The 21,903-nt window shown below is 44.7% G+C and overlaps 1 protein-coding gene across 1 annotated transcript; it reads right to left on the bottom strand.

Annotated features, from left to right (window-relative positions):
* Window positions 1-494: 494 nt before the first annotated feature.
* On the bottom strand, window positions 495-20,452 carry LOC128791808 (uncharacterized). Its single transcript, XM_053949709.1, has 9 exons — window positions 20,416-20,452; window positions 15,838-15,964; window positions 11,309-11,431; window positions 10,911-11,077; window positions 8,992-9,093; window positions 6,706-8,464; window positions 3,945-4,073; window positions 2,990-3,170; window positions 495-799 (listed from the first exon to the last, which is right to left on the bottom strand). The coding sequence occupies exons 4-9, from the start codon at window positions 11,054-11,056 to the stop codon at window positions 558-560; spliced, it is 2,559 nt and encodes an 852-aa protein (XP_053805684.1). The 5' UTR covers window positions 11,057-11,077; window positions 11,309-11,431; window positions 15,838-15,964; window positions 20,416-20,452; the 3' UTR covers window positions 495-557.
* Window positions 20,453-21,903: the final 1,451 nt, after the last annotated feature.

Genomic DNA, 21,903 nt, shown 5'->3' with positions numbered 1-21,903 from the left:
CAGAGATAACCTGTCCCAAAAAAACACCACCACAGCAGCGTGGATTGCTCCTGACACAGTGATGGGGTGCAAACTACTCAGTGATCACTTTGGCTCTGGAAAGAACTACACATGGTGCAAAAAATAAAAATAAAACAAACCCTGAATGACTATCAAGTACCTTTAGATATCCTAAATTGTCTCATTAACCAAAAAAAAAAAAAAAAAAAAAAAAGAGAATTAAGTTCTACCAGCCTCTGGTTGCTCAGGTCCTGGCTGGACTCAGAGCTTTGGGTAAGCACAGGAGGAAAGCTCAGCTCTTGTTCAGCTCCTCTGAACATTAAAATTCTCAGCAGCAAACACCAGAAATGCTAAAACTGCAGCAACACCAGCACAAACCGTGTCTCTCCACACCAGAATCACAGTACCACAACTGCAGCACTGACCAGGCACCTTAATTAACCTTTTTTTTTTTAATGAACCCCTTCCTGACATCCTATGAAATCCATCTCTCGTGGTGCTGGGCAGGACCTGAGCCCTCCCCTCCCCATCCTCGGCTTTCCGTTTATTATCGGCGATTATTCCAAAATCTTCCTCGCTTCCTCTGCTTTTCCACTTCCTCTGCTTTCCTGCTCCACGCTGCTTTTTCCCTGGCTGGTTGTGCTTGAAGAACGAAGCTCTTGCAGGAGAAGCTGTTGATTTTCGGGTGCAGCTGGAGGGGATTTTGGCAGGGTCGCCTGCAGCGCGCACCAGAGCGCGGTGCGAGCCCTGCGCGTGGCACCAGCCAGGGCTCGCAGGGCAGCGGCCAGGGCCAGCACATCTGCAACAACAGGAAAAACACATCACTGGACAAGCCTGGAAAGGTTATTGCCAGGTTTTGGTTTCTCTTTCTGCCTCTGTCGGGGTCGGGATTGAAGGCACTCGAGAGGAGAGTTTGTGTTTAGACTTAGATGTTCGTTATTTCTTATCAATGTTAGAGCCTCACAGCAGTGGGTTCTGCAGTCCTTCATTAGCAAGGCACAAAGTGGCTAACTACCTCTTGTTACAAGGTCTTTTAGGGCTAAACTGCCCAATTAAGAAATGACACCTAAATTATTTTCACTTTTAACCCAATAACTGATCACTCGAAGTCCTCAATGCAGACTTTTCTGTCCAATTACAAAATACCATCCAAACCCATGGAGAAGAAGAAGGTGAAGAAGAAGGTGAAGAAGAAGGTGAAGAAGAAGGTGAAGAAGAAGGTGAAGAAGAAGGTGAAGAAGAAGGTGAAGAAGAGGGACCAGCTTCTGCCCTAAAACCTCCATTTTGCTCTATATCTATTCCTGTATTCTAAACCCTTAAACTCTGAGTTCCCCAGCCTGTGATATCACACACTTCTATACAAACTCCACCCTCACAATCCCAGTTCTGTCATTCCATTTTGGGAGCTTCTCCATGGCCTCAGGTCAACGCAGTGCTCTCTTGGGGGTCAGTGCCTGGCAGCACAAAAAGTCTAAAACTCCCAGCATCCAGAACTCAAGCACATTATAATTTTTTTTTTTAATTGCATAAATTTGTTCAACTCACAGCCCTGAGCAAACCGTGCTCAAGGAGCAGCTGAGCTGCACCAGTAACGACAGCTGCAACATCTCACGGGAATTGTCTGTGCAAAAAGGATCCAAAATGCTACAAAAGGCTCCAAAAGGCTTGTGGATACTGGGCAAACTGGTCTGCTGAGGCTGCAGGCAGTTTTTGATTTTGCAGGAAGAAGGGAACATTGATTTTTGGATGGGTGAGTAAAGGCACAAAGATCTGGTCAAATACAGAAATGAAATCTTAAAGCAGCTCCACAGGGGATTCGTTTGCAACTGCAAATCCTGCAAGGCCAAGGACTGCAAACCTGCACATTTCCAGCCAAAACTGCTGATAGTGCAACCTTTCAGACAGAAATGATGATGAAATCTGGGACCAAGTGGACCAAGATGCTCCTACATTTCTCTGGGAATTCAGAAGGGGAGGGGGTGTCACCAAAAGCTGTGGCTCAACAGGAGGGATCAGGACCTGCTGGAGCCAGAACTCATTTTAACAGACAACAGAGCTGTTATTTACAGTATTGGCAATATTTAGATGCTGTATTGGTATTAAATCTAACCAAAATCATCCACTTAACCACTGTGTCCTACTTCTCCTGCCTGGCCAAGAACCTTCCTTCTACTACTCCTGACTCACACTTGGAGTTAAAGTCACATCAAAGATTTAGGAGTTATTTTAAAAGCAACGTTTGCAGATAGATCTATTGTTTTAAGGGCATGACATTTTAATTTGATATTTTAATTTTTGACACCCGAACTGCAAAAGCAGTTTGATTCTCTTTCCAGCTTATCTTTCCCTCACAAGAAGAGCTATTCCACAGCCAGAGGAACCTCACTGTCCACTTCAGCACTAAGGAGTGAATTCCTCTTTTGTTCTGAGACACAGGTATTTTCTGAAGAAAAATAATATCATCTTTAACCCCAAACCATAAACTGCCACATTTACTGTTGCTACAGGTTATTCTGGCTTTACTTCAACAGAATTTGGGAAATGTGGAATGTCATTCCTGGTGGGTTTGTGATTTAGGTAAGGTAGACAATTGTTTTGCACAACGCTGGCAATTTTTTTATTATTTTATAAGCTGAAGAGAAAAGAAAGTTTAGCCATACCAGGAAATAATGCTGCCTGCTTAAAAACTAGCACATTTTTGCTTTTAGGACAACCTCTTATGGTTATAAAATGTCACTGAGGAGTTCTTACAGTTGTCTCCTAGTCAAGAGGAAAAAATAGCAATTTTTAAAAATTGTAACAGGAAAAAAAACCAATAGAACTCAAAGTAATTTGAAGTCTTAAAAAGCAACAAGAGCCTATTTGCAAACTTCCTTTTGCTGAAGTGACGGCAATTGCTGCATATTATAAATTTACATTTTTAAGAGGAACATACTCGCAATTAAACCCCCGAAAAAGCTCTGGGGGCTGCAGGAAGGGGCAGCATTACCTTTGTCGTTGTTATAGCGTGGCCCCCCATGCCTCTGGGGGTTTGCAGCATTCCCAATCTCATCCTTCCGACGTGCCTGGGTCACCTGAATGGCTTCCAGGTGGAGCTCCAAGGTCCTGGAGATGTTCCTGTGCAGGGGAGCACCACAAAGCCTCTCCATTCTTCCTATCAGTGCGAGCACCTGGCAGAAAACTCAAGCTATTGTTTCATGCCCTTGCTTGCTGTACTACTGCAACTTTTCTACTCTCAGACTTTGCAGCTGCAGGTAGCTCTAAGTTCTCTGCTCTTTCTGAGGCCTCACAGCTTTCTGGAAGTCTTCTTACATTTACTATTTCCCACAATCCCCTTTCTCTCTCCCAAATTTAGTAAATACCCTCAACAAAGATCAAACAGCAACAGTACATCCCTTCATTATACAGAAACTTCTCACCATATGGAAGAAAGATGTACTGTCCCAGTGGGGAGCAAAACCTTTAATAGAGACCACGTCAAAAATTCACCATTCTAAAGCTACCACAGAAAAATTAATAACCCTATTTAAATTAATCAATAGCTTTTTCTTTGATAAAGGTTAAGTACCCTTGAAAATATACTAAAAGAACAATTACAAAAAAAAAAAAAAAATCACATCACACCCACAAACAGCCCTGTATTCATCATCCACAAAATGACTTCTAACTCCTAGAGATTACTTCACAACCTAAAGAAAATCAACAAAGCAATCAAAAAACATGACACCCCTCCAATTCTCTACCGATAACTCCAAGAAGCTAACCTCTCATTATCACCAATTTGATAACACACCGCTCCATCCAAAAACAGCCACCCCAAAGTTCACCTCTCCAGTTCCAACTACCCAAGAGAACCACGACAAAGCACCAAACCCGCCGAGTGGCGATGAATAAACGAAGAAATCCCAGCAGAACTGAGGGAATTGCAGCCCCCCCGGGCGTACCCGGGCGCGTTCCCGCGACTGCTCGGCGATCAGGCGATCCACGCGGGACGGGTGCGCGGGGAGCCGGGACACGGGGCTGCAGCTGGAGCTGTGCTGCCCTGGGAAGTGCCTTGCAAGGTCAGCCTCAGCCTGGAAGGGAAAAGAGTTTGTCAGCGTGGCGGCCTGAAATCAGCGCGGTGTCATCAATCCGGTTTTGGCGCTGTTTGGAATTTTCAGCTGGGTTAGGAGCGAGCGCCCAACCGACTTCTGAGTGCGTTGAGAGAAGAACATTCCCCAGCATCACAGGATCCCAGAATGGTTTGGGTTGGAAGGGACCTCAAAGCTCATTTTATTCCACTCCCTGCCATGAACACCTTCCACCATCCGAGGTTGCTCCACGCCTTGTCCAATGTGGCCTTGGGCACTGCCAGGGATCCAGGGGCAGCCACAGCTTCTCTGGACACACTGTGCCAGGGCCTGCCCACCCTTCCAGGGAACAATTCCTTCCTTTTTCTATGAGGAAAAAGCTAAACCTCTGCTGGTTTAATCCCAAACTCCCTGGGTGTGGATTTGCAACAGTATGATTTGGGTTGGGAAAGGACCTGCAACTTCCAGGTTGCTCCAAGCTCCATCCAACCTTGGGCACTTCCAGGGGCAGCCACAGCTTGTCTTGGCACCCTGTGCCAGAGCCTCACTACCCTCACAGCAAAAATTTCTTCCCAAACCTAATCTAACCCTGCCCTCTTTTGGTTTGAAGCCATTCCCCTTGACCTACCACTACATGCCCTTGTCAAAAGTTAGGAATATTTCTCTAATTCAGCTCTCCCTCAAGAGTTCAAGACCCCTCACTGCTTCTCTCCAATGTCACACATTCTGATTATTTAAAAAAATAACCAGGTGATAGCAGCAGCATAAACCACATCTCAAGTGCATCAGGATGAAACCACATTTCACATAAACTGACCCCAGCTCTTTAACCCAGAAGATCTTTTTCTTTACCAGAGAAAATCTTTAACACAACAGCCAAACTTCCACTGAGAAAGAGTGGCTTAGCCAGGCAGTGACTAAACATCACCAAACCTATTTCTGGGTAGGAAATTCTTACACTTGAGTAGAAAAGGCACAGCTAGCAGCAGATTCCTTATCTCATTCCTCCTCCACGGTACCATGGATGTAGGAGAGAGGGGTCAGGTGCTGCACTGCAGTTCAAGGCAAGGCTAAGTCCACATTCACACTGTGCATATTTGTGCTGAAAGCATGTGGTGAAGTCCTTCTCTTTTTGCTTTACTTCCACGTTATTTAGTCCCTGCCCTGGCCTAACATGGATTTCAAGAGCTGACTCCACCCCTACTCATCATCTGAGGAGCCTGGAAGTCATGCAGAAAAAAAAAATGGACGGAGAAAAGGTCATGGATTCACATGATGACACCAGGTAACTAAGAATTACAGTTAATAAGCAATTAACTAAGCTATGTGCACATTTAATATTGCAGACAATTCCTAACTGGTGGAAATGCCTTAAACATGAGATCCCTGGAAAAGTGGGGTTCATGGAAGGAGACAGGCAAGCTGTGACCCCAAAGCAGCTGCAATGAACAGGCTTCAGAGATCTGAAAAGGCTGAGTGATTAGACAAGGTGGAGAGAATTAAATCAGATCCCAGGGGGAGTTCCTCTCTCCTCGCAGTCATCCCCTCCTGAGGAATGTGGTTTGGCTGCAGGAATGGGAGCCAGGCTATGGCTTGGAGGGCTGAGAGCAGTTTCTATTCTGTAAGCACAAAACACCCTGAGAAACCCAGAGCAGCTCACTGGGATAAAACTGGAACACTTGGGATGGACCAGAGCAAGGGGTCAATTAAGCCCCTTTGATTAATAAGGATGAGGACAAACAACCCTCCTTTCATGATAAAAATAAAAAGCAGGAGACAAAAACCATGACTTGGTCTTTGCAAATGACCTAACTGTCCCAAATCCTGCCCGAGAACAGGAAACAAACACTGGAGCAAGAATCATCCCTTTCTCACTTCCAGAGCATTCCTGGAAGGCCAGGCAGGCAGAGAGGAGTCTGGTTTAAAGGCATCCATGAGAGAACAACACAGGCACCTCCATTCACAATTCCTAAAGTCCATTAGCAAGGCCCCACAGCTGATGATGGAAAGAAAAAGGTGTTTTCCAGGCCTACTTTGCTCAGACACAACCAGGAGGCTTCTCCCATGTGGAAGCAGCCAAGCACCCAGTGCATAATTAGAACCAGGAATTATGGGCAATTTCTTTTCTGACACCTGGCATGGAATTCAGGGATTTGACTCCTCTTGGGAAAGCTCTTCCTGCTTCTTTAGAGCACAGAGCTTCCATTCCCAAGTGCAATACCCTCATTATCAGTGTGATCCCTCCTGCCAACAGTTCTGGGAGTGAGCCTGAAGCAGGAAAGTGACTGTAATGAGAAGAGCATAAACTGAAATTTTCTTTGGGAACAAGAAAAATATCACAGGTTTTCTCTACAGACACACAGAGGGTGCCCAGGATTAGTTACTTCATTTTCTTTTTTACTACAGCCAGAGATTTATTACAACAAGAAAAAAAAAAAAAAAAAAACAGAAGAAAAGAAAGCTGTGACTGGAAAAACCCAAACGAAAACAAACAAAAAAATGCCCTAAAACAACAACAACAAAAAAAAAAAAACCCACCAAAAACTCCCAAAAAACCAAAGAAGAAAGACCATAAAACCTTCTCTCTTAAAACCAGCCAAGTCTTTATCAGGAATCACCACCAGCTGTGTTTTACCTTCTTCCTCTCCTTCTCCAAAGCTCTCCACTGCTCGGAACACTCCTCCAGCCGGACGTGGAGCTCGCTAGCGGGGCCACTGTGGCTCCTGGGGGGTCTGTACTTGTTAAATGGGGCTGGAAAGGCAAAGCAGGGGGCAGGGATTTCTCCAGGGAAGAGATCACCCACGAAGGGACCCAAGGGGTTGAAGTCGTCGCAGTGAAAAAGATCAACAAGGTCCGAGAGTGGAAACGGCGGCGGAGGGAAATTGAAAGCATTTGCTGATGGAAACAGCTGGTGATTAAATGGAGGGAAGCTGGGATTTTGCTTAAAATCAGGCATGAACGGGAAAGAAGGAAGCAGAGAAGGGTTGATGAAGTCTGACAAGCTGCCACCGTTCTGCTCGTGCTTTGTGGGGAACACGTCGAAGGGCTGGCGGTTTGGGGCCATAGATCCCACGTGAGGGATCCAACTCCTTCTACCTCTCCTGTCGCCTTTACTGCCACTCTCCTGGCTCTGCCTTTTTGGGAACCTGTGGTATTTCTCAGCAGGGTCTTCACCTGCAGCTTTCTGCTGCACGAGCCAGTCGGGCGGAAAACGGACGGGGAATTTGCGGCGCCGCCCCTCCTTGTTCAGCCCGGCATCCTCCTGGGACCTTCCAACGGGTCTCCTCTGCTTCTGGCTCTCTGAGATGAAATGAGGAACCCCCAGGCGGCTGGAAACTCCATTTGATGGTTGTAAGCTCCCATCTTTCCTGGCAGGGAGGGCGGGAAGGAGCTGGGAGTAGCAGGAGGGCTGTGTGAAAGGCTGGTGGGTGGGAGAGCCCCCAGACATGGTGGAAACCCCTGATGAGGACTGGGGGCTCGTGGCCATTTGTTTTCCATATGGAATTTCAGATGCAGCTGCCAGACTGCTCCCATCCAGCCACGCACACCCCTGGTACGAAGAGCAATTCCCATTTTGCACAGATAAATCGCATTCAGCTGCTTGAGGAGAGCTTTCCTTAGGTCCCATATTCACTTTACACTCATCATTATTATTAAAAGCATCCCCTAAAGTAAAGCCACAATGGCCATTTTGCACATGGCTTTCCTGGGGTTTTCTGCCTGTTCCTCCAGAAAAAGTATTTTCCTTAGGGGGTGGATTGAAAAAACAAAGGGATGGATGGACAGGTGACTGCAGATTGTGAGCAGCTGGGAAGTTCTCATATCTCTTAGAGAACAGGCGGCTGTCCTGGGGTACTTTATCCCAAGAGTTATCACCAGGCTGATTGGAAAGATCAGGGGAATACTTAGTTTGCCCTTGAGCATAATTTTTCAGAGCTTTTCCTCTTTTCCAAAACTCCTTCTGGACGCTGGGGCTTTCTCTCATCCTGCTCTGAGGAGAAAAAGGCCTAAAATTGGACCCACATTTTTCATAGCCCCCATTTAACCTCCCGTGGTCGTAAGTGCACAAATGCTGGTTCCAGCCCCCATTTGGGAAGGAAAAGCCTTCCTGGGGAGCCGTGGTTTGCAAAGGGGAATTCTCAGGGTTCCTCGGGGCGTTGCTGGGATGAGGAGGAGGAGAGAGCCAAGACTCGAGGAGCTGCAGGTCTCCCAAACCTCTGTGCAGCATCTCCACCTCAGGAGGCTCCTGCAGGGGTTCCTGATGGCAGCTGGAGCCCAGCAGGTTGGGAAAATCCTTGTTCTGGACACAGTGCTGGCCTGGCAGCCCTGGGAGCTCCCCATCGCTGCCCAGATCAGGTGCCCACACAGGGGGAAACAATCTTGCTAGAGAATTCCTGTAACAGAGTTAAACCAACCCTCCCGTCAGCATCTAAAACCTTTCTTACTTTAAAACAACTCACACATCGTGGTAATGCCCCAGAGTCACATTAGTGACCAACCACGCACAGCTCTCCTGAAAAACAGGAGGAATATTCCCACTGCAGCTGAGCAAGTGCTCTGTGAAGTCTCAGCACCCACACTGTTTATTCTGCACGTTCAGAAATGCAGAGTTTATTTGGATTTGTTAAATATCTCAGATTCCACTGTATTCAGTCAACTCCCTACTGGTTAAAATTAATTTTTTTTTCCCTCCTCAAATGCTGTAAAGCTGATGGAAAACTTAAAAAAAAAAATGCATTTTTAACAGTTCAGTATTTTTTTTTTAACTGTTAAATGAAGTAAAGACAATTCCATATTTTAAGGGGATTTAAAAAGTTGTCATTACTCAACTCTGAAATAATTAAAAATGTTTATCATATCTGTGTGACAATGGGCATAAAAGCCAGCACAGATATTTTAAGAACCCTCAGAACAAACTTACCAATCTGTGGCTGGTTCTGGCTTGTTTGGCTCCTCTAAAATGCTCGACACCAACCCAAACACATCAGGGCCATTGCCAGAGTAAGAAAGATTTAATGGTGCCCTGAAAAAAATAATAAAAAAAAAAAAAAGGAAAAGTTTTAAATAAGTACTTTTCTCGTAAACAAAACAGACAAAAAGAAGACCAAACCTCTATTTTAGCAGGATTTTTCAGTTGTTCTGAATCCTCAGCATCCCTCTACAGAAATCCCTTCCTGCATTTGTGAATTCTAGAGCCCAAATGAAGCAGAATTATTTTCCTTCTTGTTTCACCAGAGACTTTCCAAGCAGCAAAAATTCTCCTCTCTTTCCAAGAAACAAAACTGTTTCATGGACAAACCTTGACTGTCTTGTTTAGAGCATAACTAAGATCAATATTCTCAAAGTCTGGAGCACTCTGATTTACCTACTGCCAAATAATTCAAAACCTATTATGTTAATCTCAAAAAAAAAAATAACATATATGTAAGTTTTATATACTTAAGTTACTTTTTAATCCCTTCTTGGACAGGTCAAAATATTAGTAAATATTTCTGGTGAACACCCAAGGTTTTCAACAATTTGTGAACAAACCCAACTTTTTACTTCAGGTGCACGATTAGATTTTCATGGAGTTGTTTGTAATGACTCCTGACTCTTCCTCACAAGTTAATTATGAAGCTCTCCTTCCCTCTTTCCTCATGTTTTGCTCCAATAAACTTCCCTCCCCACCTCGATGCCTTTCAGGATCCCTGAGGATCTCTGAGATTTCCTGGTTCCACCTCACCCAAACCACCTTGGCTGCCACATAATTGCTCACTGACTTAACAGAGACCATAAAATGTGGGACAAACTCCTACAAAATTCACCTTTTTAATCCCTTGCCACTGTGAAATCAGTGAAAATCACACCCTGCTGGCTTTTCAGACCTCACCAGTTTCACATCTAGCTCAGTCCCTGATTTACCCCATGACTGCTCAGTTTCCTCCCTAAGGGACCCGGATTTAATTTAGGATGCACTGAAGTGCAAAGACTCTTGAAAATGTTTTGTGACTGCAGAACTGATATTTGATGACCAGATTTTTTCTGTGTCTTGGTCAAAGAGCAAAGTTTTTCCTTTTCTTGGTTTTTTTTTTTTTTTTTTTGTTTTTTGTTTGTTTTTTTTTTTTAGGGAGGCCTCAAGGAATTTTGAATATCCACAGGCTCAGAATGGGTGTAGACATGGATTGACCATAATTCCATAACTTTTTGGCTTTTTAAAACTACCTTGCAATAATCCAAAGGCAGCTTTAAGAAAATACTGTATATTTTAATTAGTAAATTGCCACCTCTTGCTTAAAATTAACTCTTACAGCTGACACCAAAGCTGTGTGATCTTTTATTCAAAAACAAACATCACTCTGACACTTCCCACTGAAACCAGCAAAAAAAAAAAAAAAAGGTTTTTTTGCAATCCATTATCTTCTTTAACTGTTACCTTTCAGCACCTTGAGAGCCAGTGGACTCCACTTTCACCCCACCTCAGATTTTGTCTTTTTAAGCAAATTATACAAAAAACACAGTGAGATATTAGAAATGCTCAGCAAAAGAGCTTTTTCTCATCAAAAGCTGCTGTGTCAGTCTCTATCACCCAATTCCCTCCAAAAAAAAGGCAATATTCTGTCACCATCACTTGGCTTTAGGATGGAAAAAAGAAAACCCCCCCACACTTTTTCTTCACAACCTCAGTGACAACCCCCACAGAGCAAAGCAAATCCGCTGAGCCTCCAGAGATGCCTGAAACTCTCCCCAAAAAACATCCAGAATTTGTTCTGTAATACAAAAAACCCCAGTGATCCAGAAGCCCCAAGGCCACAGCAGGGACTCTGATACCTTTTTTTTTTTGGGCAGGGATACTGATACCTTTTTTTTGGGCACTCCTGGAAGGCAGTTTGGGATCCAAAATCCTCAGCACATCCTGGCCAGTCCCTGCACAGCTGGGAGGGCTCCGGGGGCGTGGGGGGACCGGGGACTGCTCCCAGTAATGGGGAGAACAACTGAGTGTCCATGGTTTGCTTCCTGCTATTCACCTGCATGGAACAGAGAAAGAAATGTTCTTTAATATTAGATGTTTATCTAGTGAGCAGTAAAGGCAGCAAAGCAAAGCTTTGCTTTTGTTTCCTGAGCTAAATGAATTTTTCAGCACCGCCTAACGCAGCCAGGACAAGAGGACCAAGTCTAAATCATGCTCCCTCCCTTGCCTTAAATCAACCCAAATCTGTCTTCTAAGAATAAATATGCAAAAATCAGAGTTGACTTACTGCACAGCAATAGGAATTCTCCACGGGTTTCACATTTTAGGTGCTGGCATGGCATGGTCACAGCTCAGAACCTCCTGATCTGTGAGACCGGGACTGCACCTGTCCCAGGCAAACACATCCCCTCTGGAAAACAAGATCCACCATCCCTGTTAGACCCCAAAAACCACAAAAATATTCCAGGGAAGGAGGGAGGGGCATCTGGAAACTCCACAGGGCAAAATGTGGGTAAAGAAAAGTAACCCAATACTGCTGCAGAAAGGAGAATTACAAATGAATTATTTGTTCCGAGGTTATTTATGCCAAGAAAGACTGGAGCAGGTGATATTTGAGGCCTCTTCCAACCTGGAATTCTCTGAATTTAATTTACTATTAATCCTTGGCCTACTGAAAGCTGTCACAGCCTCAGGTCTCCATTCCTGGGTATTTTCTGAAAAGGTTGGTAGAAATATTCTCTGATCATGTGTGATCCTACCAAGAGCACTGCAGAACAACCCTGCAGTAAATGTTTTTAAATAAATAAATTAGAAGTTTACACTGAGAGTTTATCACCTGCTATAAACTGATTTTGCACATCTAAACCAATCCCTACTAAATAACAGAATCAGAAGCACCAGGACCCTGTGGAGGCCACACAAACATCCTGTAAAACTCCATATCAACACTCAGACAGTATTTATGTCATTAAATCAGACACAAGAAGAGCTCCCACGGGTCCCTGCTGACCCTGCAGGGCAGGAGGAGGGTGTGAGCCACACCTTCTGCTCCAAATGAGCAAACTCAGGCATCCCTGAGGATCCAGCAAGACCAAAATCAAGAATTGAGCAGCAAGCTCACAGCAATGCCCAGCCCCTGGTCCTGTCTGGGCCACCAGGAAGCAGCAAAGAGAAATTCCTGCTCCTTGGCCAGAGGATAAGATACTTGTGCAGAGATTAAAAATAGGGTCTGTAACAAATGGATTTATGTTTTATTTTCAGGGCCATTAATCACTGCTGATGTGAGTTGGGCAGGATAATGTGATTAAAGCCCAGGAGAAGAGGGACTTCATGTACCCTAGATAAGGCTCAGTGCTTCCAAAACACTGGAGCCTGTCCTTCCACCCAGGCAACACACAAATTCTCCTCTGGGGTTTGCATAGGAATCACTAACAAGCTGCAGGGGAGAAAAAAAAAAAGACGTAATCACTCAGACTATCAAACTTAAAAATCAATTAATTGAATGCTGACTTCAAAAAAAAAAAAAAAAAGTGGGGGGGAAAAATCAAATTACAACTCCCAGACTCTTCAGTAGGGCTTTTACTTTATTCCCCTTCAAATCATGGGAAAGCCACTGGTCTTAACAAATTACCTTCAAAAACAACAATAAAAAACTACAACTAAAGCCCAGACAGGTCTTTTGGATTAATTTTTTTTTTCATTCCAACAGTGAAGGAACAGACAAAAAAAAACTATTTACCAAAACCAACCACTATTTCCAAAAGTCTCAAGCAGTTCTTTGTACTTAAAATTCTCTTCCAAAGTTTCTTTTGAGGAGAAATACATGAGCACAACTTCATCAGTAAAATGTTAAGTCTTTCAGGTATAAATATATATGGCATTAAATAGCATCAAAGCTATTAGACACTGATATTGTTGTGGTATCTGTGACATGAAGAAAGGAGAGATTTAGATCAGACACTGAGAGAAAGTTGTTCCCTGTCAGGGTGGGGAGGCCCTGGCACAGATTCCAAGAGAAGCTGTGGCTGCACATCCCTGGAAGTGTCCCAAGGCCAGGCTGGAGCACGCTGGGATAGAGGGAGGTGTCCTTGCCCAGGGCAGGGGGTGGAATGAGATGATTTTTAAGGTCCCTTCCAACCCAAACCAGTCTGGGATTCTGTGATCTGCAGGATCAGTGAAAGATGCGTCCGAGACGTTTTCCACACAGAGGCTCCTCTGAGATGAGCAGCTGGAAACAGAGACCTGCACCTTGTGAAAATCCTCTCTGTGCCAGGATTCCACAGCTCTGGGAATACAGCAGGACACTGGCTGGAACCCTGGCTGCTGAGAATTTTGGGCTTTCTGTGCTGCCAGGCACTGACCCCCAGGAGAACACTGCATTGACCTGAGGCCGTGGAGAAGCTTCCAAAATGGAATGACAGAGCTGGGATTGTGGGGGTGGAGTTTGGATAGAAGTGTGTGATATCACAGGCTGGGAAACTCAGAGTTTAAGGGTTTGGAATACAGGAATAGATGGAAAGCAAGGTGGAGGTTTTGGGGTGGAGGCTGGTCCTTCTTCTCCTTCTCCATGGGTTTGGGTGGTTTTGTGGAATTGGATAAAGAAGTCCCCATTGCAGGCACAGGTTGTTGGTTATTGGGTTAAAAGTAAAAATAATTCAGGTGTCATTTCTCAATGGGACAATTGATCCTTAAAAGGCCTTGCTGAGAGAGAGATGGGGCTCCATTTTTAGTTTGTTGGATTGAAGGGCTGCAGAACTCAGGTTTTGTGAGGCTGTGACAGAGATAAGAACTGATAAACATCTCAGTCCCAACAAGAAATTCCATCTCACACATTTAATCCTGACCCTGGCAAAACAGAAACAAAAGAATCGACAGACACTCCCACATTGCTCCTCATCTCTGGAAGGGTTTTGGTCTCAGAGTTGTCCAGCAAAGCCCTGGAAGCAGTCCAAGTCTTGAGGCTGCTATTCCGTGATGCCAGGAGCTGCTGGCAGAGCATGGGAAGCCCCTTGGGCAGCCTGGAAGGAGTTTTAGGAATTTTCATGGAGAATCCTAAATTATGCCAGGGTTATGAACATCTTGGGGACTGAAACAGAATGATTGGGGTTGGGAATGGACCTGCAACTTCCACCAGACCAGGCTGCTCCAAGCCCCATCCAGCCTGGCCTTGGGCACTTCCAGGGATGCAGGGGCAGCCACAGCTGCTCTGGGAAGTTGTGCCAGGGCCTCAGCACCCTTTAGGAAGGATTTCTTCCTCTTTAGAGGTGAGAAGAGCTTCTGGCTCATATCAGATTAAGAGTCCTCTGAGAAGATCTTTTATCAGCTGAAAAATAACATAATCACACCTAAATATTGCTTCATTGTACAATCAGAAGAAACTGCTTTCACTGACAGAAGGTCTCACCTGACAGAGCTCTTGATTTTCCAAAACAGCATTAAAATTAGCCCAAAGCCTTTTAGAGCCAGCTATCCTAAAGCTGCAGGATCTCCCTGCTCCAGAGCACTGCAAGAACATCCCTGCTAACAGCAGTAAACACCAGCCCTGCAGCATTATCACATCCACACTGAGGGGATTCTGCTCTCATTTCTTGGCAGGAGAAGTATTTCCTGTTTATTCCTTGGGTTTTGTTTCTTGGCAGGTTAAAGCAAGCACAAAAAAGCAAGCACTGTTTTGGGGCTTTTTAAAGGTTTTTAGTAATTCCCACCTATGGATATCTTAATCTGTAGCACACTGGGACTGCATGACTCATGTAGGGAGCACTGCCAGGGATTCTCTGAAACCACTGGGCAAAAAAATAAAGGAGAAAAAAAAAACCAGAAATCTCTAAATTTCTTTTTTGGGTTTCCCAGGAAATGAACCAGCAGCAGTAAACAGGCAACAAGGATATGCAAAAAAAACCAAATTCAGGGGAGAAAATAGATCAGTTATTCAGACCTCTTAATATCAGGGATAAAACCATAAAAATGGAAGATTACTGAAGACTTCCCTCTAAATCCTGGGGTCACATCATCAAAAAGATTTGTCTTAGCAACAAAAGGAAATGTTCCTTTTCAGCAGCCAAAGAATCAAGAAACCTTTTCTTTCCTCTGAGGTAAAGGACCCAAGTCTGCCAGACCCCTCTCAGCTGGGTCAAAAGCACCTTTAAAGGTGGGTAAATAAAGTGTGTGTGTGGGAATAAAGGTAAATAAAATAAATTTTAAGCTGTGCGTGGGAATAAATAAATAGAATCATAAAAAATAAAAAAATAATAAAAACACAAAAATTAATTTAAAATAAAAATAATAATAATAATAATAATAAATACATAATAAGAAATAGTAATAGATAAAAAATTAATAAAAATACTACAAAATACTACTCATAAAAATACTACTCATAAAAATACTACTCAATTTTACAAATCTATGAGGTGCTTGTTCAATACATGGCTTCTGTTGCCCAATTACAATTAGGAATATTCACAGGGCCATTTGTTTATTTTAACACAAGCATCTAAATACTCATTTCATATCAACTAAGATTTTTGGGTGGGTTTTTTTTTTTTTTTTTTTGGGTCCATGGTAACTCCCAGCAGTTGCTCTTTAGGAGTTTGTGGTGAGTCTCACAAAGACAAGAAGAACTTGGGAGGATCTGCTGGATCTCCATGAGCAGAGGATGCCTCTCACACAACCAGGGACAGCTGCTCCGTCTGGGATGTAACATTCCCTCCAGGTGCTGAGGTTTTTTTTATGTAACGTGGTTGTTCACCATAAAACAAACGCCTCACCCGAGTTTTTATTTCTGCTGCCCCGCAAAAAACTCAGTTTTGGACTCACCTGTGGCTGGCAATGCCCAGGGGTGGCACTTGGACCATGTCCTTGTCACCAGCAGCCAGGTCCTCTCCTCTGGAGCGTGCGGCATTGCGTGCAGGCAGGAATCAAGGCTCCTAAGGACCGACTTCTCCTGGTTGAAATCAATTAAAAAAAAAAACAAAAACCAAAAAAAAAGCAGTTACCAGGTCTGCCAAAGCTGTATTTATACACAAAACTCACTTCTAGCTCCCCCAGTCCAGCCACTCCTATCCCAAGGCCAGATGGGGAAGTCCATCCTGCCAGGGAAGGGAACGGAGCTGGGAAGGTGGGATAATTCACTCGTGGGGAATTTTGGAAGGAATTTTATCATTGCTGTTGCGTTTAATGAAGGGACAGGATTGTTTTGGGGGCTAAGAACGATTTATTGCTCAGATAAATATCAGAGATTTTAGAGGAGCAAGCCACAGCTCAAGAGTAGTCACAAGTTCTTTGTTACAAGACAACATTGAACTTTCCAACCCAATAGACAGTTGCTACAAATATCTTGCTTTTCTGACCTATCACCTTTACTTATTCTGCTGCACTGTGGATATTTTCATCCAATGGGTTTCTGTCTCACGTGCACACAAATGCTTCTACTATAACTCCTAAACTTTTAATTTACTCTACACAACCACACCCCTACATTACAAACCCTTCACCATCTTTATTAATACAGTTTTTTACTTACTTAAGGCAGATTCTTACAACTACAGAAACATAAGTTTATGATTTTTCTGCTTAATACCTGTGCATTATATTTTAGCATAAATCCAAGCTTCTTCCAAAGCTACAAATCAAATCCTTCAGTGTCTGTAGAAGTTTGTTTTTCCATTTCCCACAGAATTTGAGACAGGACTTTTGAATTGTTTTTGATTATGTGGTTTGATTTTTTTCTTATCTTTTACATAGATAGGAAGGGTGAGTTTGGTTTACATGTTTACTGTATGGTTTAGAAGGTTACAAGACTCTTAGTTACCAAATTTTAAGGAGTTACTGACTAATAAAACACTGCTAACAAGGATATTTATGTTTTTTAACTTAAATGTGTGAATGCATGAAATGCAAGGAACTCTCAGAACTTCAGGCCTGGAAGCCAAAGCTTAGAATTAAACCCAGGACTTGATCTGAGACCTTGGAAAAGGCTTCCAAACTGAGGTGCTAGAAGTGAGAATGTGGATTTATAGTTTAAAGCAAAGACACATTAAGCTAAGTCTAGAGTTTTAAAGTTCAAGATATAGAAAAAATAAAAGTAGTTACAGAGGTAAACAAGGAATTTATAACACAATACTGTAAGTTTGTGTGTTATAACATGATTGGCTAAGAGAGCTCACACTGTAGCATGGATGAAATATTTAAAGATTAAATCAAAAACATAAATATCCTTGGCATAAATATCTTTACTGGCAGTGTTTTATTGGTCAGTAACTCCTTAAAAGGTCTTGTAACTAAGGGTCTTGTGACCTTCTGAACTGTCCTGTAACGACGTGAGCCGAGCTCACCCTTCCTGTCTACGTAGAAGGTAAGAAAATAAACTGCATCATCAAAACCAATTCAGAGGTCCTGCCTCAAATTCCTTCCAAAATTCTCCACAAGGGAATTATCAGTCAGGCACTGGAGCAGGATGGCAGGGAAGGGGTGGAATCCAGCATCATCATCACTGCTGGAATCACCAGTGCTCAGGAGTCTGAACGTGGCACGTGGGGACAGGGCTGGACTCGATGATCTGACAGGTCTCTTCCAACCTGAACAACTCCACGGACCCAAGAGCACTCCAGGTGGAATGTTCTGATTCCAAAATCCTCCCCTGCGCTCTCTGCACACCCACTTGGACCCGACACAGCACAACTCCCCTGTTACAAGGGAGTGCCCAGCTGTGGCTGTCCCCTGCCACACGTGTGACACTTCCCAGGACACACCAATGTCCCAGGTGAGAGAATCGATGCCCTGCACAAACCTAAGGCTTTGTTTTCACCACCACAAAGCTCTGAGTGAAGTTCAGGGTAGCTTTTATGATTAAGATAAATTAGGATAAATTTTGCAGCAGTCACGTTATGATAAATCCTCCAAACCTGACAAAGCAGCTGCTCCTGTCCTAAAGGAAGGAGATGATGTCAGATTGTTGGAACCCTGGCTGCTGAGAATTCCAGACTATCTGTGCTGCCAGGCACTGACCCCCAGGAGAACACTGCATTGACCTGAGGCCATGGAGAAGCTTCCAAAATGGAATGACAGAACTGGGATTGTGGGGGTGGAGTTTGGATAGAAGTGTGTGATATCACAGGGTGGGAAACTCAGAGTTTAAGGGTTTAGAATACAGGAATAGATAGAAAGCAAGATGGAGGTTTTGGGGTGGAGGCTGCTCCTTCTTCCCCTCTTCTCCATGGGTTTGGGTGGTTTTGTGTGATTGGATAAAAAAGCCCCCATTGTGGGCACGGGTGGTTGGTTATTGGGTTAAAAGTGAAAATAATTCAGGTGTCATTTCTCAATGGGACAGTTGATCCTTAAAAGGCCTTGCAGAGAGAGAGATGGGCTCCATTTTTAGTTTGTTGGAGTGAAGTGCTGCAGAACTCAGGCTGTGAGGCTGTGACAGAGATAAGAACTGATAAACATCTCAGTCCCAACAAGAAACACCATCTCGCACATTTAATCCTGACCCTGGCAAAACAGAAGGAAAAACTCCACATCCCACTGTGCTTGATTCCCCCCGCCCATGCTGCAGCACCAAGATTTGGCTGAACTGATGTCCAACCTGGATTTTGCCACCAGAAATGGGGTCTCAGCACATCAGCCTTTTATCAGCTGTTTCTCTGCCCAGGCACCCCTCACCATACACATTATTGATCTGGCTAATCATTACCTCTGTGCCACAACCCTTCTATTTGCAGCTTTGGAAGTGGATTTCACAAAGCACTCCGGGATATCCTGAAGCCCAAACAACAATCCATTGATCTCTCTAAACAGGAACTACCTGAAATCACGGGAAACCCCCCCAAACTGTTGCAGGTGCCACATTTGGAATTCACAACCCACGCAAGAGTCCAAGTGAAGCTTAAAATTTACACAGGTGCTCAAAACCAGCTCTGAGTGCTGCCTCCTTCAGAAAAATGGATTTTCTGTGCTCACTGCCCGTTCCTGCCACAAACAGCTGCTTCTTGCACTAGTGGTGAATAAAAAGGGGATTTCAAACATGACCTCTGTATTTCAGGAGGGTAATGGGGAAGACCTGAAAACTTCCTCCCAACATTACAAGTTCCAGAATCAGGTGTCAAGTTTGAAGAGCCACATTTCTCTCTAGCACACTTTTTTTTTTTTTGGACTTATTTTATATTTAGGCCTATCTGCTTTACAAAGCTACATGTAATAAAGTTTTTGGGGAGAAGAGGTTCCAATCACCTCCTCAATTCCATCCTTGAAACAAGGCAGTGCTACCTTTGTCAGGTACTTCTTCCTGAGCCAAAAACCCCCACCCAAACACACGGAACACTTCTGCAATTATTTATACTGAAGCTTCTAATTCATAACCTCTCCACTGACTGAAATTCTTGCTTTATTTAAAAAAAAAATTGATAATTTGCCAGCAGATAGTTTAGAAACAAAGCCCTGCTCAGCCATTCATTTAAACTATTTCAAAAGGTTACTAATATTGTTTTTAATGATAGATTTTATAGCTCTACACACTCCTAATTGTTGTCCAAAGCCACAAGTACTCTGAACAATCCAGCCCCACTATTTCTAAGTATTTTATAGTATTTATATACTATAAATTCTAAGTATTTTATTAATATTTCAGTCATATTTATATGACTGAAACCCTTACTCTGAAGTTTCAGGTTTTATTTTTTTATGCAGGCTCCATGAAAATAGAAGAGACTGTAATTCACCTTCACTTACAATTCCTATCATGTGTCACACTCCATTAGCTCCTGGTAATCCCAGGAAACACAAGGGAATATTAAACAAACAGGTAACGAGATTTTACTGGACTTCCACTCACTTTAAAGTCAAATAATCCAAAGGCACAAGAAGTGCCTGATTTGTAGATAATGCCCTGTGCTGTAAAACAGGATTGTTGGTACTAACATAAACCTTTTTGTTCAGGAATATAAAATTCCAGCTGGAGTTACAAAGTATTTCTCTCAATTCATTCTGACCTATCCAGTACAGTGTAAACTCCCCTAAATCAAACTCTTTCCAAATTAATCTTAAAACACACAAAAAGACTGAAAATATCCATTGCTCCATGGGGACTTATTCAGCACTTATTGAAGTTACAAACTGGTGTAACATGTGGACAAACAAATAGAACTTTTTTAATCACCTGCACGAGGATCAGGACACACTAAATATTATATAATAAGTTTGTGTCCTAATTTCATTAGGCTATTCAAATTTGATGTAAAGCCACTTTTCTCATTTGATTTCCTCTGCACTTTGTGAAATTAAAATAATAATTAGGTGACCTCAGGACTACAAATTGGAACAAAGCACAGTCAACACGTCCCTTCAAACACCTAAACTGTTTCTAAAGAGAAACAGACGAGTTTTTAATGTTTTATTTACCTGGTTGTGAAGTTACTACACTTCTCAGGGGAGAGATGACAGCAAGCATTCCCAAGTTTCCTATCCACTTTGAGAAAGACTTCTAAAGTCTCCTGCTCAGCACCACGAGATACTTGGAGAAATCTGGGTTCTGCCAGGCACTGGTATCAAAGAACCACCTGAAAGTACCAAGAAATCACTGGACACTATTAGGAAAGGAACTCACCACACTTCACTTTAAACTACAACAACCTCAGCCAGCATTACAGTGCAGAAATCACTGTCCTGGCTGGTTTTCCAGATGTTCAAACCACCAGCATCCCTCAGGACACCCCGAGTTATCCTCGGGGCAGCTCGAGCATCCCTCGGGACACCCTGAGTTTGTTATCCCACCCAGACACCCTGAATTATCCTCCCTGGACATCCCGAGTTTGTTATCCCCCCCCGGACACCCTGAATTATCCTCTGGACACCCCGAGTTTGTTATCCCCCCCCCCCCAGACACCCCGAATTATCCTTCAGGCAGTCTGAGCATCCCTCTGGACACCTCAAGTTAGTTATCCCCTCCGGACACCTTGAATTATCCTTCATAAAGCCCGAGCATCCGTCCAGGCACTCCAAGTTATCCCTCCGGACACCCCGAGTTTGTTATCCCCTCTGGGCAGCCTGAGCATCCCTCCAGACACCCCGAATTATCCTTCGGGCAGCCCGAGCATCCCTCCGGGCACCCCCCGAGTTAGTTATCCCCTCCGGACACCCCGAATTATCCTTCGGGCAGCCCGAGCATCCCTCCAGGCACCCCGAGTTTGTCCCGTCCGGACACTCCGAGCATCCCTCCCGGAGGCGCAGAAACCTCATCCCGCATCCAGAGCCAACTCGCACCGAGAGCAACCCGCGCAGCAGTCGCTTCCCACCTGCCATTCCCCGGCTGCTCTCCCTGCCCCCGGCAGCGGGGAAGGAGCGGCGGGAGCGGCCGCACCGAGCCCGGCAGAGGGGAAGGAGCGGCGGGAGCGGCCGCACCGAGCCGTCCCCGCCACTCCCGTCCCTCCGGCGGCGGATCCCCGCTCGCACCGCGGTTGCCACACGCGCTCTGTTGCCAGGCTATGGCAAAGCGTCTCCTCCACCCCCCGACCCGGAGCCGCGGGACAAAGGAAAAAGCAGCGGGGAAGCCTCGGGACAAGCGGCGCGACCCGCGCGTCCCCGAGCCCGGCGGGAAGGGGCGGCGGTGCCTCGTCCCCGGGATGTCACCTCGGCACGTTCGGGCCGCACGCCCGCCCTGCGGTGCCGGGTCCCGCCCTGGGCAGCGCGGAGCGGGCTGCGGGAAGGGCCCGGCGGGTGAAGGGAGAAAGCCGAGCTCACATTCGGCCGCTGTCGCTGCCCAGCCAGTCCCGGCCGTGGAGCGCTGATGTCACCGCAAGGGCCAGGATGCGCGAGGAGTCTGGGAATTGCAGTCCCTTCCCGCCGGCCCCGAGGTTCGGGATCCCCCTGCCCGCCGGCTTCTGGCGGGGA

This window comes from Vidua chalybeata, chromosome 1 (genome assembly GCF_026979565.1).
Source record: "Vidua chalybeata isolate OUT-0048 chromosome 1, bVidCha1 merged haplotype, whole genome shotgun sequence".
Lineage (NCBI taxonomy): Eukaryota > Metazoa > Chordata > Aves > Passeriformes > Viduidae > Vidua > Vidua chalybeata.
Note: the sequence above shows the minus strand (reverse complement) of the source record. Positions and strands in the feature narration are given on the sequence as shown.